Consider the following 19,139-nt stretch of genomic DNA (forward strand, 5'->3'; position numbering starts at 1 on the left):
GGATGCGTCAGAATGAACGATTTGTTGGAATTATGAGGCTGAACTCACTGATCAGAACTCCTTCATGTGATAATATTTTTACTGGTGTTGGGCACAAGTGTTATGGAGTTTCATGTGATGCTTACTGCTGAGTCATTTCTCCCCCCCCCCCACATTATATTTATTACTTTTTCAAATGATTGCAAATCAAACTTAATTAAATTAATTTAATACAATTTCTTAAAACCAGGTTTCCCACTCCTGTTCCAAACATATGATCATCATTTCCACACATTGCTGCATTGTTTCTTATTTGGAGTCCAAATGATATCCTTCACTTAAACCATTTTTCCAGCTGACCGTTCCCCTCCCACACCTTACGAACAGCACCTCTGTTACATCTTATAAGTAGGCATACACATACACATACACATTGTTGTTCCAGACCTGGTGTGCTGGGAGCTGTGGCCATAAAGAACTCTCAGAGAGCATGTCTGGTCTCCGCCATTAAAATTCTGCTCTGGAGTTCTTCCTCGGCACACAGTTAAAAACAAGATCTTTTTTCTCAAATTCAGCCTTTTTGCCAGATCTGTTCAGCTGCATTTCATTCACACTCCTGGTCCAATCCAAAAATAATTTTAAATAAAGTCCGTTTTTTGGGGGGGGGATTAATATCCTGCTTTATCACTACCCTAAGGAGTCTCAAAGCGGCTAACAATCTCCTTTCTCTTCCTCCCCCACAACAAACACTCTGTGAGGTGAGTGGGGCTGAGAGACTTCAGAGAAGTGTGACTGGCCCAAGGTCACCCAGCAGCTGCATGTGGAGGAGCGGAGACGCGAACCCGGTTCACCAGATTATGAGTCTACCGCTCTTCACCACTACAGCATACTGGCTCATACACCATTCTGGTTCATACTGGAACCATACAAGGCTGGTTCAGCCTTGGTTGAGAGGAGAGGGCATAGTAAAACCTTGTTAAATTCCTTGTTGAGCATCAATCAAAGCCTCCCCCCTCTTTTCCACGGTAACAGACAGGATAAAGTAGCAGTGGCTGCACACGTCTCTTTATGGCTGAGTCCTTTCAGATGTTCCAGAGCATAGATAACTTTTGCTTTCCCTCCAAACATTTCCAGGTGTTGTCCAACAAAGGAAGTTGGGAATTCTGTTCTTGCTTTCTCGCTTGCCGATTGTGTGGCTATTTGGAAACAATGCATAGGTAAGCTATGGAATCCATTCCCGCAATATTTAGTGATGGCCACCAACTTGGATGGCATTAAAAGAGGACTAGGCAATTTCATGGATGATAATTAGACTGTACCAATTATCAGAGGCAAAATGCCCCTGAATAGCAATTGCTTGGAATTGCGGGTGAGGGGAGTACTGTAGTGCTCACTTTCTGCTTGTGGCAGTGACGTAACATGGGTTTCTGGCACCCGGGGCAGGCAAGCCACCCACGCTTATGGAGCGCCCCTGCCCCCACTGGAGTGAAGCAGGGCCAGGCTGCACTGCCTGCCTGCCTGCCCATATATAAAAGCATAACTTTCCTATAGATGTCCTCTAAAGATTGTATTGTTACTTATCGCCTTGGCTCAGGAGTTGCATAAGTCCATTCCCTCCAACATTTCTCTGATGAAAATAGGGATGTCCTAAGGAACAGCGGGATGTTCCGGGGTCAAATCAGAAACCAGGATGACTTCTGTCAATCAGGGAGTGTACCTGGGACACTTGGAGGGTCTGTGCTCACAAATATCAGGTGGCAGCCTGGTCATCATATAGTTTCTCCATTTGCAATTGATTGATTAGCCTGGAGCGCTGTTTGAGGCGAGAAACATTTTGAGGTGAAGAAATTATCACCATGACAATTGCCCATGTGAAGTGTCTCAAAGTGCAAGGCCCAAATGAGATTTCAGAAAGAGAAAGCTGCTCTTTCAGGGGTGCTCCCCCTCCATAACATTTCATATAATTAAGGATCCAAAATCAGGCTCCTTTCACTGCGACTGTCGTCTTCAAAGGTTACTATGACATTTCCAAAACATTCTGTTGCACATATGAATGAACCATGTTTGTTCCTTTGCTGTTGCTATATCTACAACACCAGATTCTTTGGAATGGAACTTGACATTTTACATGGCAAAACAGATTTCTTTTTTGTTAATTAAATTTGAGGAATTAATGGTCTCAAGTTGTAATGTTTAATAAAGTATAAAACAAACATGACAGAATGCTTGCAGTCAAAGCAGCAAGGATCCAACTGCAGCACTTTAATAGCTAATCCTGAGGAAAGGACTATTATTGATGGGAGGTATATCTAAATAAGGGAGAAAACCTAATTTTCCAGTAAGGACAGTGGGAAGGCTGAGTTAGAAGGAGGTCTGCAGTCAGAGGAAGGGATCTGAGGTGTGTGGTCATTGAAAAGCTCAACCACCATTGCTTCTTATCCTCAGTTTCCCAAGTCAGTATGGCTAAAAAGGGAGCATTACGGGGCCAGGGTGGGGGGCAACTAAATTGTCAGGGACAGTGCTGAGGAGCAGGAGGACAGTATAGATTTGGAACAGTGGTTTGCAGGGGGGGGCATAGTTCAGAAGGCAGAAGCTGGGAAATACTGGATGGGGAACAGCTAGGAGAAGAAACACTGGGAGACAGGAGATTAACAGATTCACTGTCTCTGGACAGCATTTCTCCACTCTTCCCAAGGTCAAGAAGAGCTCAGAAAGTGTCAGAACAGAAAGCACACAAAGCACTGAGGGTACAAACACAGATTACAAGACGTAGAAGTGATGTAGATTAATGGGGACGTAAGGGGGTGGGATCCATCACAGGGATTCAACCTGCCGACTTCTGATCGGCAAACCCAAGAGGCTCAGTGGTTTACACCACAGCGCCACCCCCATCCCAGCCACACTAAATGAGCTCCATGCCTATACTTTAGTATGTGGATGTATCTTGTGCAGGCTTGCAACCTCCCTTGCATGTTTTTCCAATGTGTATGGGTAGGGGGTCATCTCTACTTCCTGAAATTTAAAATATATTAGAACGGCTAATTCTGCTCTTAAATTCCTTCATATTAAACTGGCAACCTTCCCTCTCAATATGTTTGGCATTTGATAGCACATAGGTGTTCAAAATAATTTATCTTCATAAGCAGAATGGATTGAGCCCTCAGGTTAGAATCATGTCCATTTGAAGGTGTTCTTTGTTTTGGCCCTGAAGCAGGATATTTAATTTAGTTAGCGAACGTGGAGTTCCTCATTCTCTGTGGGCTTAAGCAGTTATTGAAAAAATGATAAACGTGCTTGAAAATTTGTACAGTGTTTTATTCCACTGCATGCACAGTTACAATATTTGTTTCAAATGACCATGGTTTGATTCTGTCTCTTCAGAAAGTTATTCCGTAACTGACATTCGCTTTATAAGAAAAGGCAAGAAGATTTTCCCACCTCAAAAGTAAATAGTATAGATGAGCATTCTTAGATTGAATTACTTAATGTAATTGCCAAATAGTAGTAGTAGCAATAGTAGTAGTAATAAATTTTTTATTTTTTATTTTTTATTTTTTATACCCCACTCATCTAGTCATCAGGCAAAGTCAGTGAGTGATCCCTTGTCAAAAAATGATTGCTCATCCTTCCATTGACAGGAATATTCAACTAGAGAGCCACCAGCATTGTCAGATCCAAAACATGACTTGGGCTAATCACACATTCTGCTAATACAGTGGTACCTCGGTTTTTGAATGTCTCAGAAGTTGAACGTTTCGGTTTTCAAACACCGTAAACCCAGAAATAAATGCTTCGTTTTTCGAACACACCTCAAAAGTCAAACATGTTTTGCGGCTTCCGCTGAGTGCAAGATCCTGAAGCCTAGCTGTCAGCTACTGAGTTTTCAGTTTTTGAACATTTTGGAACTCGAACGGTCTTCCGGAACAGATTACATTTGAAAACTGAGGTACCATTGTATACTATACTACCTCCAAATGGTTCTACAAGGGTGTCTCAGCTACCTCTACAGCACTTAACTTCATCCTCTCTTCCAACACACATCAGAACTGCTAGATTCAGGCTATTGGTGGAAGAGAATATATCTGCAGAAACCTGCTTAGAGGAGGAAGTGAAGTCTCTCGACTTGAAGTAGGCCTGTTCTAAATGGTCTTGTCTAAATGAACACCAGATACAGGTGGTAAAACAAAGCACATTAGGAGGGTTGGAGTCCAGTGCCATCACCATGCTGATGTCATCTAAATCCACTTTTCTGAATCACAAATCAGGAGAGGTTGTACATCTGAATCATGAGGTCTTAGACTAGTGTCTGGACACAGAGGTGTGCTGGATGACTGAATCCTGATAAAATGGATGTCCTGTAGGTGTGTGTGTGGTTTCTGGGTTCAGAAGTTAGGCATCTTACTTGTCCAGGATGAGATTGCACTGCCCTTGAAGAAACAAGTCTGTAGTCTTGGGGTGCTCCTAGAGCTATCATGTCACCACAGGCCCAAATGACAAAGAGCCCCTCTTATGAGCTTCAGTTGGTGTACCAGCTACAGCTTTTCCTAGGTGGGAATAGCTTGGCCACAGTGACCATTGTTATCTTTGTGTCTTAGTTACTACAATATGCTTTTTGTGGGGCTCTAGAGGTTGGATCTAGCTAGGCTGTTGTGTGATGCATCTGGCTTCTGCCATGTAACACATTTAATGAAAGAACTGTACCGGCTGCCATTTTGCTGTTGGATCAAGTTGAAACTTTATGTATGAATAGGCCCCTGAACAACTTGGGACCAGAATACCTGAGATAATGGCTTCTTCCATGTTGACCTGCCCAAACACTGTGTTTACCATCAAATGACCTCCTGGTTATACCACAACTTGCAGACATCCATCTGCTACCAACCATGAAGAGGACTTTTTCTGTGACAGCCAAACTCTGAAATAGCCCCCCCCTAAAAAAAACAAAGAATGTGTACCAATTGTGTTGCAGTTCAGGATTTGCTGAAAATATGTTTGCCTCACGGTTTGATGGCTCAGTTGCTAGGATTTTAAGCTTTGGGTAAGGTTAGCATTTGCTACACTCCAATTAGTTCTGCTATTAAATTCAGGGTAAATTGTTCTAGGCCAGTTTGGGCTAATCTGGCACATCGGCATTCATGAATGGGAGCAACATGTTGAAAGTAGCCCCTCCCTCCAAACAAACATACCTTCTGCTGAGTAGTTCAAAGCTGAATCAGGGCCATTATTTGAGATGGCTTCTTATATTGGTTAAATAATGGGATCCCATTTTTTCACTTCCTTCATACCAGATTCCCTTGTGGAAGAGCTAAAGTGTAACCATTTCCAGGCAATATGGTCGAGAGTCAGACCAGCGATTAAATTGGGTTGTGATCCTAATCCTATATCCATTATTTGCCTGGCAGTAAGTCCCATTGCAATGCATAGAACTGCACTTAAGCTAACATTGCAGTATAACTAGTATACAGCCACTAGCTGTATTGCATGAATTTTTTTGCATAGTTATAATGGGATACACATAAACTCACATACATTAGATCAGTGTTTCCCAACCTTGGGCCTCCAGCTGTTTTTAGACTACAACTCCCATCATCCCTAGTTAGCAAGACCAGTGGTTAGGGATGATGGGAATTGTAGTTCAAAAACAGCTGGAGGCCCAAGGTTGGGAAACACTGCATTAGATGGTAAGGATTGAGTGGGAGTCAGCTTCAAAATGAGGTTGCAATTCCTTAATATTTTCAAGGTCAGTGATTCTATTTTTCTTCATAGATATAGATATATCTATCTGCTGAAATATCCCATTGAGTTCAATGGGGCTTATGTGCACCTAATTGCAGCTGCTATTAGATGAGTTCTGTTTTACACTATGATTTTATGCTTGGATTATATTGTATTTAAATATTTGCGAGCTCCTTGGAAGGACGTGGTCCAGAAATAACAAAATAAATGTGTATAAAAGCACAACCCTCTAAACTGATAAAAGGCCATGTTCTTAATAAATCAGGCAGGCAACAATATCGTTATAAAACTGGTTTATTTCTTAAAAATAAATACAAAAATATAAATATAAAACATTGGCAGATAGAATCTGATGAAATGAAGTTGCACAAAGTTTTTTTTTTCTTTTTTAAACCAGCTGCATATCACATTAACACCACGTGTATATTTTCAGGGAAATTTGTAATGTACAGAATAGGGACATTTGTTTTCTTCTTCTTCCAGGGCCACAATCTCTAAAAAGAAGTGCACAGAGGTTCTGTGCATTCATTTTAATTGTTTTTCACGTCCTTTTTCAGAAATTGCACAAACAGAACCCACAAACTAGAAGTGCCACTGAAATTTCACCTATAGCAAAATTCAAAGAATTTATTGGAAAATCTGATGGGTTTTGCACACTGGGCTGTTATTCAGAAGATTATTTTTTTTGTAACAGAAAAAGAAGCCCCTTGTTTTCTAGGCATGCCGATTCTGGGGAGAATGCTCTCTATGCAAGATTTTGGAAAGCTCTCCAGGGGTCTTGTGTGGGCAGTTCCTGAAAAAGAAATAAAATTCTAAGGAAAAACATAGGAGTGCATGTGGAACGTGCATTCATGACCCTCTGTGGATCACGGTCTGGGTCTTTTAAAAAAGCTGTATTTGCAAATGTAGAACATGTATTTAACGAAAGCAACTCAAATCTATGGTTGCTTGAGAGATTATAAACCTGCACAAAGGTAGTGTATCCTTTATTTCATAAATTGGACCACACTGAATTTCAATAGCTTTGGCTTTTGGAAAGGGGTTAAATAAAATGCTGTATATATTCCATGTGACATTCTACGAGAAAGAATAAAGGACATTAATGAGCAAATTCGAAACGAAACGAGAAAGAAAGGAAAGGAAAAAAAACCCATTGTGCTGAGTGGCAGGAAAACGTTCCTGAACATCAAATATTGTCACGTGGAGAAGGTGTCTGTAAAGTTACTTCCTCTCAAATGAACAAAAACTGTATATCCTACGGTCGGTTAGGAAGTGTCTTTATCGCTTTCGCCTCCACCATACATCTCAGCAAGCTTATTAAACCGAGGGCCCCATTCCTTGAGGTAATCATAGTTTTGGTCTCCCTCAGTAGTGCCAGACTCTAAAGAACTCAAGGATTCAGCTATAGAATCATTTCCTTCATAGGCGTAAGTTGCCAGGGAATCGTACGGTGGCGCAGAGGGGTCATTATCATGCTCTTTCAACCTTTGGTTAATGAAATCCCGGACATCCGTGTTATCTGGGGCAGAAGGAGTCCTCCGTGGTATAAATAATGTTTCCGGGATGATATCTCGGCGTAGCTTCTTATCTTCGATAGCCGCAGGATTCCTCAGTGTGCCAATATCAAAAGCCTGTGTGTCTTCTTCTCCACCACCTTCATCATTATAACTCACAATGTTGTCTCTGATATCTTCCTTAGACAAGATCAGAGGCTCTTTCTTTCGCTGCCTCTTTAGAGCCGCAAACAACACCACTATAACTTGGAAAAAATAAAGAACATCATTAAGAAGGAATTGCAGTTTGCGATACTAACAAACATGTCTGTCATGTCCATCTTTGTTATTATTATTATTACTATTTTTTACCAGCTCAGTGCAAGACTTCACCATGCTCTATTTAGTAATACAGTGGTACCTCGGTTTTCAAACGTAATCCATTCCAGAACACCATTCAAGTTGTGAAACATTCAAAAACTGAAAACTCAATAGCCGACAGCTAGGCCTCAGGATCTTCCACTCAGCGGAAGCCACGTGGCATATTCAACTTCCAAGGCGTGTTCGAAAACTGAAACATTTACTTCCGGGTTTATGGCGTTTGAAAACTGAAATGTTCATCAACTGAGATGTTTGAAAACCAAGGTACCACTGTACTCTATGATGTATTTGGCATCCTGTATCAAATCAGCACACTGTTGTTGTGTGTTTTTATACCAAATATATGAATATTGGACCATATTGTTTCTAAAGTCATGTGCCCAGCCATGCACTCGCCAAAGGTCTGTCCTTCTTTGGAGAATTGAATGTGCAGCAGAGACTGCCATGCCTTTAAGAAATATGGTTTATTAGCCTTTTTACACCCTCAGTCTGCATGGAGGGAGTCCAGATCTCATGCTATGGTCATTTCAAGAGGCAGCAGGGCAAGCAGCCTCCCCCAAAGATGGCTCTCAACTCTTCTTCCTGCTTTTTCTTCCCATAAACCCTTTTCCTGTCCCCTCAAACATACACCCTTGGTAACACCTCACTCCCCAGTGGGCCATCAACACCTTTTGTCATGTTATCAAGTTTGCTCTTCAGCCAGGCTGGTTTGCGTAAGTCAGCCCAGGAATTCCCTATCTGGCACAGTTCTGCACTTAATCCATATCCCAATTAGTTGAATCCCTGGCATGTATGGGGTTTGGGGGCATTACCCCCTTAAATCTATAACAATATTAATCTATGTGCAACCATTGCTAGAAACCTACCAAGAAACATCGTGGGGGATTTGTAATCCTGACCCTTGACGTCCAGAATAGATGAAATGAGAACATATGAAATTCCTTGGATGAATCAAACCAAGAAGGTCAATCTGTTTTGTTTTTTACCGCAATACTTCTGGAAACTCACAGGAAGGGTGTGAGGTTTCATTATTTATTATTTATTGCTCTAGCAATGAAGATGTTGTTATGCATTTGCAAGGGCGCAAGACTCCCCTAAATTTAGTGAAGGGTAGAATTTGGCAAATATTTAGATTATGAAGGGAAGATGCCAGGCCAATGAAAAACGCAGGTTGAACCAATTCTTCTGTTCAGAAGATTGCTGACAGTGATGCCATTAAGAATCCAAAGGCAGCTAAGCACTGAACCATTAAGAACACTTGACTGTGTAGATGCCGTCCTTCTTCCCAGCTGAGAAGTGGACAGTAACAGAAGAACTGAGAGGGTGAAGTTACCAGGGGTAACAGAGGGTGTTTGGAATCAAGTTTGCTGAAGCTATGAGAGGAACAAGAGGCACTCTTGCGGTGTAATGTTCTCCATGCCCTCCACCAAATCTCAGGTTGTAAATATGTGTAAAAATAAACCATATTTCATAAAGACAAGGCAGTCTCCTCTGTGCCTCATTCCCAAGAAACACAAACCCAGGTTAAGTGCCAAGACCCCTAAAATATGGCTTCTGCTCGGCAGAGATTGGGGTGGCCTGTAACAAGGTATTTATTCTGAACGTGAATGTTCCTCTTAGCTATCCTAACAGCTGTTGAGAGTTCTATCCCCCTTGAATAAGGCTAAACTTTTTTAAATAAAAAAATCATCTGTATGCCATCACTGCATATTTTGGTCGTGAATTCCTTAAATTACTTATGCATTATTTGAAAGAATTTCCTTTTGTCTGCCCAGAACCTACGGCAAGTGCACTTTAACCAAATACTGAAAACAGTCTGCCCAAAATAGCCTTCTTCTTTTTTAGTGCTATAGATGGTAAAATGCAACGCTTAACTAATGCTTCCTTTGTTCTTTTGCTTCGAAAAGTAGCTGCTAATTGTCATTTCAAACTTGACAGCTGTTCTTTGACATATCCCATCTCGTTTCCCTCAGATCTGCTTGCTGAAGCAGGAACTATGCCTTCTTTTGAGGAAAGAAGTGACAGCAAAGCTAATTGGAAATCCACAGTTAAAAAAAAAAAGTTTAATTGACCCCATAATCCCTATTAAAGAGTGTACTATTTTCAGCTAGGGTGGCTTGGTGGGCTGTGTTGCGCACCTGACCTCTGTGTGGCTGAGTCACTGCAGTGTACTGGGATGGTAAGGAGGGGACCAGGATAGAAGAAAGGTTTTTGCAATGCAAATTTGCCAGCAGAGCCATTCACCTTTCTACTGGCACCATTTCCCCTCCCCAAAGCGCTGCAGTTGGTTCCACCAGCCAGCGGTAAGGTAAGCAGCATAGCTTCACCGTGAAATCTGCTGCTGACTATTTTAAGTCTTTCACTCATTTCTTCCTACGTTGCACAATTTGTTTCTGTGGATAAAGTATTCCTAATTTAGGCCAAAAAGTGCCCTGGAAGTTTATTTTAAAGGAGGGGGTAGGAAACTTAGGATATTTTTTATTTTGTTAAAGAAAGAGAGAGAATAACAGAACTCCACTCAAGCTTGTTATCTCCAAAGAGTAGAGGCTGATTCACACTTTTAATTCAATTTCCTCTTTTTTAAGGTATGGCAGCATTTATTCTCGTCTGCTCTTTCCTTTACTCTCTAATGCAAAAGTTCCCCTTGTAAAAAATGAGGTGCTCGATTCACCAAATGATTCGGAAATAAATGCGTGAATCTTGGAAGAGGCACACTTTTTACTCTATGTGAAGTTCTCCAGAGAGGTAATGGTGTGTGCATATTTTATATCTATATATAGCTTTAATTCTATGAATGTTCAACTGTGTTGGGTTTTTTTTAGTTGTTCCTATTTTTTCAGTAAGTAGCCTTGATTATTAATGTCCTGGGGCAAAAATGCCTCAAATTTGATGCCTGTGGGCACCACGTCACCCTCAGACAACCCCCTTGCTTCCCACCAAGGCCCCTAGACCCTCTCATTTTTTTGTTAAATAGGGATGTTCTTCAGTTTTACTTTTTGTTGTTGCTTGGTTGGGGTTTTTTGGTGGTGGGGATGTTGCCTGTTTCACTCATTCATTCATTTGCTTTATTTGCTTTTCTTGCCCTGTATAAATGTATTGCCTGTTGTTTGGGCTGGTTCTGAGCACCGCCAGTTTTTCATCTTCTATGAAATGGGTGTTTTGTGGTGCCCACAGCAGTTGCCTAGATTTCCTAATGTGCCCATGCACCCGACAAAAATGTTGGCGATCTCTGGAGCAGCAGCTTGCAAGCTGGAACGTGCTGAAGTGGTTATGCAGTTCCGACTTCATCTGTGCCGATAAGATAATATTGTACCCTAATCCAATTTCAGGGACAATCAGTGTATCAATTTGATTACTGAAAGGTGGTGACAAGTACGTAAGGCTGCAAAAAATAAAAAAAAATAAAAAATAAAGACAAGACTGCAGGATGCAGCAGCTTGGCAGGGCCTAATATCTCTTTATAGTGCCATTTCATTTAGCAAAGAGTAGCGTTCCCCTGCAACTTACCTAGGAGAATAATGATGCAGAGCAGAATGGCAATGAGCGCTCCTGTGCTAAGACCTGCTGGAAGGAGCAAAGCTTCAGCATTGCAAGACTGCATGTTCCCCCGGCTGTCGCAGGCGCACACCCGAATAGTCAGTGTGCCAGTGCTGCTTTGAATAGGGTAGTCATTGTCGGAGATCACCACTGGCAGAAGGTAAGTACTGATTTCGTGCCGGCTAAAGCCATTCCTTCTCGTCAAAATCCGAGCAGTGTTATCTAGACCAGTTAGCCACAAACAATGTGCACATTACAACAAAACCACAGAGCTATGCACTCAGTGTTACATTAGCAGAACTTGAACAGACTTCCCATTAAATATTTCCCCTGAAGCAAGCAGTCGGCTATCTTGTGTGTGCAGCCTTCCGACCCAAAGCTACAGTTCCATGTTTATTGACATTTCCCCTTGCCATTGTCTTTTAAATGAAGAACAAAAACCCCCAAAAGTTTGTCATTAATAAAGCGAGCTAGCATGAATAATATTCAAGGCCATCAATGTTCCCCTCCATTTCCCCTTCACTCAAAAGAACCGGTTTGTTTCCTTAATGAGCAATTGTTATTTTTTTTGTCCCCTAACAGGAATTGAGTGGTGTGGGACATGGGATATGACTCCATAATCGCTGCATCATAGACAAAATGCAAAGAAAACCCCAAGAAATGTCTAGCTAACCCCATAGACAATCTGAATGATTGAAGGTGCACACTAGTAACTGAACGTTTTCTGGATTAAGCTAGGTAGATGACAGATATCCATTATTGGATCTCTCATCTCTGAAAAAAATGGTGGCTGATGTGCTGCTGGGGGATGGATCTATCATTGACTATAGTACATGATGATTAATCGCAAGCAAGAACAGTATACATTCACTGATCACATACTAGGTAAGACTCTGCCATCATACCCTACTTTACTTTACAAAAAGTAAAGTAAAGGTAAAGGACCCCTGAATGGTTAAGTCCAGTCAAGGCGACTATGGAGTTGTAGCACTCATCTCGCATTCAGGCTGAAGTAAGCCAGCATTTGTCCACAGGCAGCTTTCCGGGTCATGTGGCCAGTGTGACTAAACTGCTTCTAGCGCAACGGAACACCATGATGGAAACCAGAGCACAAGGAAATGCCGTTTACCTTCCCACTGCAGCAGTACCTATGTATTTATCTACTTGCACTGGAGTGCTTTCAAACTTCTAGGTTGTAAGGAGATGGGACAGAGTGATGGGAGCTCATCCGTTGCATGGAATTCAAACCACTGACCTTCTGACTGGCAAGCCCAAGAAGCTTAAACCCAGGGGGTCTCAGAGGCACCCAGCTGGACACTGTTGGAAATTAAATGCTTGAGTAGGTGGACCAGCCCACCATTTTGCTACTACAAAAATCATTGTGGAATGGGAAATAAGAGTTTGTCTGGAGCTAATCTACGGCAACTTGAAATGACGGGGTAGGTTTTGCTCTAGAGCACTGTTCAGTGGTTCAGTGGGCCAGAATAGTGCCTATCTGTCCTTTGAAAATGAGTTGAAACATGTCTTTCTTTCTACGCCGTGCTTCTGAACCCAGTTAACTAACTACACAAAAATGGGTATACTCCGGAAATGTGCACGAAGAATCACTCATCTCACATCCCGAGATGTCTTATTCATTATACCTTCATTGTCCTGGACTGTGAAATTTGGATTAACAGCAGCTAAACTGAAGAAAAACTTTTGTCCTCCAAGGGGATCATCTTTGTCAACTGCACTTATGGTTTGTATTAGCTGCAGAGAAGGGCAAGAAAAAACAAGTTGACATTTGTGAGAAGTTGGTCTGATTGCTCTGAGAAGTACAAGTGGCCTTGAAGGACGCTTTCAAAATATGTTTCTGTGTTTGCATGGTACGTAACATTTATCTACCCCAAACAACACAGTAAAGTCAAATGCACATTACATTGTTTACTTGGTTTCTTTTTATTCCCCAGAGCTTTAGTAGGCAACGGGAGGCCCAGGGACCAAATCTGGCTTCAGAAAACTTTGTATTTTGCCCCATATCCTTTATGGTCACTCCCCCCTCCCCCAACACACTATTATTCACTTGAGCTGCTTTCTTCCAAAAGGAGATATAGGCAAAGAACTCTTTAATCTATCTTCCTGCAGTGGGAACACATATGACACGTTTGGATAGTTTATCCTTGCCCCATCTCCCACAATGTTATGCTTTTCAACTCCTCTGCACAAGAAAACAGATGGGAAAATGTAGTGGGAATGCCTAAGGGAAGGGCTTGGGCTACCATGATTCATCTTTATGCAAATCAACTCCAGATTTATCTTAACTATGATTTACTGAAACAAACCAACTTCAAACTGTGATTTATGAAGCCAACCTGTTTCAACGAGCCATAAGCTGAAATTAATCACAGTTTAGGCTTCACATGTAACACTAAATGGCGGTAAAATGAAAATTTCCTCTCTCCTCCTTGTGGCTGCATTGAAAAAGGAGAGGGAAAGTGAGAGTAAATGAAATCAAGCCTTAGTCACATAATAATAAACCATGATGGAAAGTTCTATTCAAATGATTTTGTAATGTCAGAACCTAAACAAACTGCAATTAATCTTAATTGTGAATTAGGGAAACAAGCCAACTTTAAACATTGGTTTTCAATTCTGGTTTGTCCCCCTATACCATACTTGAGGTTCAGCTAACCACAGTTTCCGGTTCATACATAATTATAAACCATGGTTAACTCAAATCAGAAGGAAAAGTTTCTGGCCTTTTTGCAACCCCAGCAATGGAACTCAGTGGGTGATATTGGGCCAATAGCTGTCTTTCAGCCTAATTTAGCACATAGGATTGCTGTGAAGATAAAATGAAGAGAAGGAGAATCATGTGTGCCACTTTGTGCTCCTTAGAGGCAAGACAGGATAGAAAAGTAGTAAATAAATGCATAACTCCCAACTAAATCAATATGGAAGAGGAAATTAAAAAGTCTTTGCCTATTTATCCATTTGGGAAGAATGCAATTGTGGACACAGTCAAATGCTACAGACTCTTTAGCCTTTGTTCAGTTCAAAATATGAAATCTGTTGAAAATTAGTTGTAAACCAGAAAAATCAAAAAGCTTTTTTCTGCCTCGCACAGGTATGTGACTTGCAATTTGTTCTGTAGCCTGGCCATGTGTATCGAATTCAGCAGGCATGGCATAAACTTATGACCTCAAATGTGGCATGGGAAGTAATGTAAATACATCTAAATTTTACTCTATTTGTCACCCTATATCTGAGAGCTTATATTGGGGTTTGGCTAAAGCAGCGGTTCTCAACCTGTGGGTCCCCAGATGTTGTTGGACTACAACTTCCATCATCCCTGAGCTCTGGCCTTGCTAGCTGGGGGTGATGGGAGTTGTAGTCCAACAACATCTGGGGACTCACAGGTTGAGAAAGGCTGGGCTAAAGGAATCCAAGGTGCTACCCGAGATGTTGATGGCTGGAGGATGCAGTCTGTTCTCACTACACATGAACTCAGGGGCGATGTGTCCCTTTTCACCATCTGAGGGGAAATGAGAAAGTGCTGCTCTCTGCCAGCCCCCCCTGCCATTGTGCCCCATCCCCTATTTCCACCATTGCCAGGGAGTGCCCCCACTCTAGCCAAACTTGGCAAGAGCTGAGGGGTCCTCAAAACATTGCCTCTTGTCTTCTCCACCCAGGGGCAGGGGGAAAGATGAGCAGCAAAACTGTGCATACGGATGCCTCCCTCTCACCAGTGAGAAGTGGGTGTTCCACCAGCAGCACCATCAGTGATGCAGGTGGGACAATGCCATGGGCTTCCACCACCTGAAGCAGGTGCTTTCTCATTGGTGGGCTGACTCTGGGCTGAGTAAAAAGGGAGATGGTTGCTCTTTCTGGCTTCAGGGTGCTGCTAAAGTCACATGACATCACCCCGAGGACAGAGTGTGGGGCCATTTTTTCCTGTCCCCAACCTGCCTGCTGCTCTGTCTGCATGGGGAGTGGGTGGCCAGCTAATACTAATAATACTAATACTAGTACTACTAATAATAATTTATTATTTATACCCCGCCCATCTGGCTGGGTTTCCCCAGCCACTCTGGGCAGCTTTCAACAGAACATTAAAATACAATAACCTATTAAACATTAAAAGCTTCCGTAAACAGGGCTACCTTCAGATGATATTACAGTGCATGCCTTAGCTGCTGACAGAAAGTGCCTGGCAGCGTAAATGAAAATGGCGAGTCGAGGGAGAAGTTTGTCAAATTCCCCCTCACCCTTTCTGAGCAGAAAATTCCGGCTCAGCCTCCGATAGAAGTAAACCCTGTGGAAGGATGGAGCACAAAATCTTCCCTTAGATACTCCTCTGCTCCCCTCTGACACGAAACATACCGTATTTTTCGCCCTATAGGACGCACCGTCCCATAAGGCACACCTAGTTTTTTGGGGGGGAAATAAAGGGGGGGAAATTATTTTTCCCCCAGGCGCGGGGCTGGGGCGGGGGAAGCCCGAGCTTCCCCCGACCACAGTCCCCACAACAGGCAACTCTCCGCAAGCAGCGGGAGCCCAGTGCAGGGCTCCTGTGCCTTGCGGAGAGGTGCACGAAGTCTGGGCGCGCTGGGCTCATCGCGCCCAGCCTTCGGCATGCAGGCAACTCTCTTCAGCAAAAGCCTGCATTCGCCCCATAGGACACACACAGATTTCCCCTTCATTTTTGGAGGGGGGAAAGTGTGTCCTATGGGGCGAAAAATATGGTAATAGAAGCAATGTCACAGTATTCTCCCTGCCAATTCTGGCAAACCCTTTAAAAAATCCTCCTCCCTAAAGGTGAGGAAGTGTGCCCCTCCATCACCCCCACAAAAGTGGAAAAGCAGTTTGGGGGAAGGAGTGATTTGAGCAGAAAAACAGCAGGAAGTGAAAGAGTTAAGGTGCCCCTGTCCTCTCACTCTTCCCATTTTCTTTCTCCTCAGGAGGCACAATTGTGAGTTGCAAGAGGCCCTAATGGCCGGTACTTTGCCGCTCTTGAAGGCAAAGTCATTTCACATTGATCCGAGTACAGTTCAAAGCATCTCCTAAAGAGGCAAAGCAAAGCAAATGTTTGTCCTTCTGATGCAAACAACTTTTTATGCTGTTGTGTGATTTGCCCACAGAAAGCCTTTTGAGATAAAAACCGGCATTTGCATAAAAATAGAAGGCTGACAGTGATGTTTTAGAACACTATCCATGTCAAGTCAAAGCGCAATTGAGTTATGTAGCAAAGGATGCTTAAAAAATGATTACAAATTACTGTTTGTAACATATAACACTTTCCTCCATGAAGGCGGCACTGAATGCAATTAAGAGGGTGTTTTTTTAAGGACAAATCTGAGAAAACAACTGAAGAGAAACTGTTTTCTTTTGGGGGGTGGGAGGAGGGAGAAAGGAGCTTGATGTCTTCCGAGCACAAAGCTTCCTTTTGTGGATCTGCAAGAAAGTCATTTGGTAATTTACATGTTGATGTAGCTGGGAAGCATTGCTGTACAAGGCTGGAGTCTGATTTGCTGGCAGTCATTTTTCCCCTTTTCATGTTAAGTTCCCCAAACCGCTCTCAAAAGCAATCTTTCACTCTTAAGGAAGAGACACATTATTGTAAATGAATGACTTGGTGCCTGTTCCCATAACAGAACCAAATAGCTTTAAACATTTCCATAAATTGACTTACTTGGCCCGCTCTCGCATTTTCACACACAAAAGTATCATAGAACACAGCAAACTGTGGTGCGTTGTCGTTCACATCCAATATCCGAACGTAAACAGAAACGCGAGTCATCTCTTTGGGGTTATCTGTCAAAGCAGGGGGAAATCAGTAATCTTTTTTTAAAAATAGATTCTCTTTTCTATCAGAACTAAACTAGGAGGCCATGGATACATGGCACTTTAAGAACAAAAACGAGAAAAAAAACCAGCAGTTTCACTATATGAATTTCTACCAGCTAAGGCAGAATCTTCGATGCCACAACTTCAACACACAGAATTATAGATGACTAAACTAGGAGGTCCTTTAATGTGTTACTCATACTTTTTGAGGGAGAGTCTCACCCTTAGGGGACCCTCTGACAGCATTTGTCGGATGTGGGATCTGCTGCAATCCATGCTCCTCTCATGCCACTCTGCTCACACAAAAGGTATGGGTGGGGGCCTAGACCATAGCTCCTTCCCAGACCAGCATTGACCTTCCCCTAAACAGAAGCAATTCTGACATGGTGAGAAGCTCCTAAGAGCCTACCTACATGGACTTCTCCAGTGTGGGTCTACCAGTGTCATGAAGGAACGCACACTGCAGCAGCTCTCACATACTGAAGCTTAACATCACATGAGGTACTGGGTCTTCCACATAAATCCAAAGAAAAATAATTTTGCACAATATTCTCTTCTCATGCAAACATGAAGAAAACACTTGCATCAATAGCAATGAGCTTACTGATTTCAGCTGCTATCACACTAAGATTGTGCCACTGTGATATTTCTCGGTCAAGCATCTTGGAAGTATAAATAGATCCATTTCCAGAATGTATGTTGAAGATTCGGTCAAGGTCAGTGTGGCGATCCAAAGAAAACCTAAATTGGATCAAGTAGAGAAAGATTTGCCAACTGCACATTCACCACTTTCATCTTCCTATAAGAAACAGCCATTCCAATTCAGTGTTCAGACAGATGTTGCATCACTAGAGTCGTGGAGCCATTGGGAAGCTCCTGATCCAAATTTTATTCAGACCTATCTCTTCCCAAGATTCTTAAGAAATCATTAAAATCTCTCTGCACCCCCCGATGACAGTTCCTGAAGCCATTTTGCACGATGGATCATGGACTCGGTGATACAGAAGCACTTCCAATTCTCACTTGTCTATTCTCATGCGTGAAGAAGAAGAACCATGAGGAATGGAGCAGCCCCACAGGCGGCCATCAGAAATGCCTCTGAAATGTTACTGAGTCTATGTTCCCTTTGCTGAAAAAGTATCCAGCTCGTTGACATGTGATACATAAATTGCAATGCTGGGCTCACATATAAAACCTGCTTCAACTTCTACTGCAGTGATATGTCTGTCTTTGTTCTCTCTTCCTCCTCAACTCTTGAACTGACTATGGTAATTTCCTCCTCAATGTTATTTGCTTTCTTAATCTTTGCTCCCTTTCATTCTCTTCTCTTTTGGTGACAGATCCCTGTTTGCCCTAAACAACAGAAACCCAGTTCCATATAGCCTGTGCACCTTTGGGTTCTGGAGTGTCCATGTGCTTTTAAGATGGAGGTCTTTCTCTATTCTTGATGTTGGCCTTTCTAATAAAGGTTCCATACAAAATGTTCAGAGTATCGATGCCTCAGAGTTGCACTTCCATGAAGAAAGCAACCCAAAGAAGGCGCCAGCATTGTCAGTATGAAAAAGAATTATTGCTCCGTTTGCCGAGGCAGAAAAGATGTGTGCAAGCCTGTGTGCCAAAGACTTGTGTTAGCACAAATATATATAATCATCACTGAGGAAAATTCATAGTTAATCTCTGCTTTTTTATATGCACAGAGTTGCTGCATCAAGTGTTTTCTGTATTCTGTAAAAAGGCAACTCTGGCAGAACTGTAGGAACCAACTACTGTGCTTTAATAAGCAAAAAGGTAACTTTTCTTTCTCTGTGAACTGAACAAGATAAATACAGTCATTTACCTTTATTAGCTCTATTATCTCTGTGGTCCAAAAATATTTAATTAGAATGGTACAATGTAACCCTGCTGCTCCTTCCTCAAACCCCAGATAATTTCATGGAAAATTGCAAAAATTGTAGGGCAGTTTTTCCTCGTTCATTACTATCAATAGTTCTAGTTAATTATTCACCTGCAGCATATTTCACAGAAAACAGGTGATTTGGCCATATTGAACAATGGATTGCAACTGACATCAGTGTCAATGTTTCCTCTTCATTATCTTCTCACAAACCAGCTATTTATTTGGGCATGCCCGGATTGTGTTGGGTAGGGGTAAGGGGTACGTTGGCAGGGAATAATTATTGTTAA

General features: G+C 42.2%; 1 protein-coding gene across 5 annotated transcripts in view; it reads right to left on the reverse strand.

Moving 5' to 3' along the window:
• Window positions 1-5,993: 5,993 nt before the first annotated feature.
• The window catches only part of CDH10 (cadherin 10), a 146,720-nt gene continuing 133,574 nt past the window's right edge, over window positions 5,994-19,139 (reverse strand). For 4 of the 5 annotated variants that reach the window (XM_079984965.1, XM_079984964.1, XM_079984966.1 and 1 more), the window contains exons 8-12: window positions 17,560-17,696; window positions 16,801-16,922; window positions 12,770-12,878; window positions 11,097-11,348; window positions 5,994-7,474 (exon numbers count right to left, since the gene is read on the reverse strand). In XM_079984965.1, the coding sequence (XP_079841091.1) occupies window positions 6,981-7,474; window positions 11,097-11,348; window positions 12,770-12,878; window positions 16,801-16,922; window positions 17,560-17,696 (1,114 nt within the window). In that variant the 3' untranslated portion in view covers window positions 5,994-6,980. The remainder of the gene's footprint in view (window positions 7,475-11,096; window positions 11,349-12,769; window positions 12,879-16,800; window positions 16,923-17,559; window positions 17,697-19,139) is intronic. The other variant, XM_079984967.1, reaches the window with a different exon arrangement.

This window comes from Podarcis cretensis, assembly GCF_951804945.1.
Source record: "Podarcis cretensis genome assembly, chromosome: 7".
NCBI lineage: Eukaryota > Metazoa > Chordata > Lepidosauria > Squamata > Lacertidae > Podarcis > Podarcis cretensis.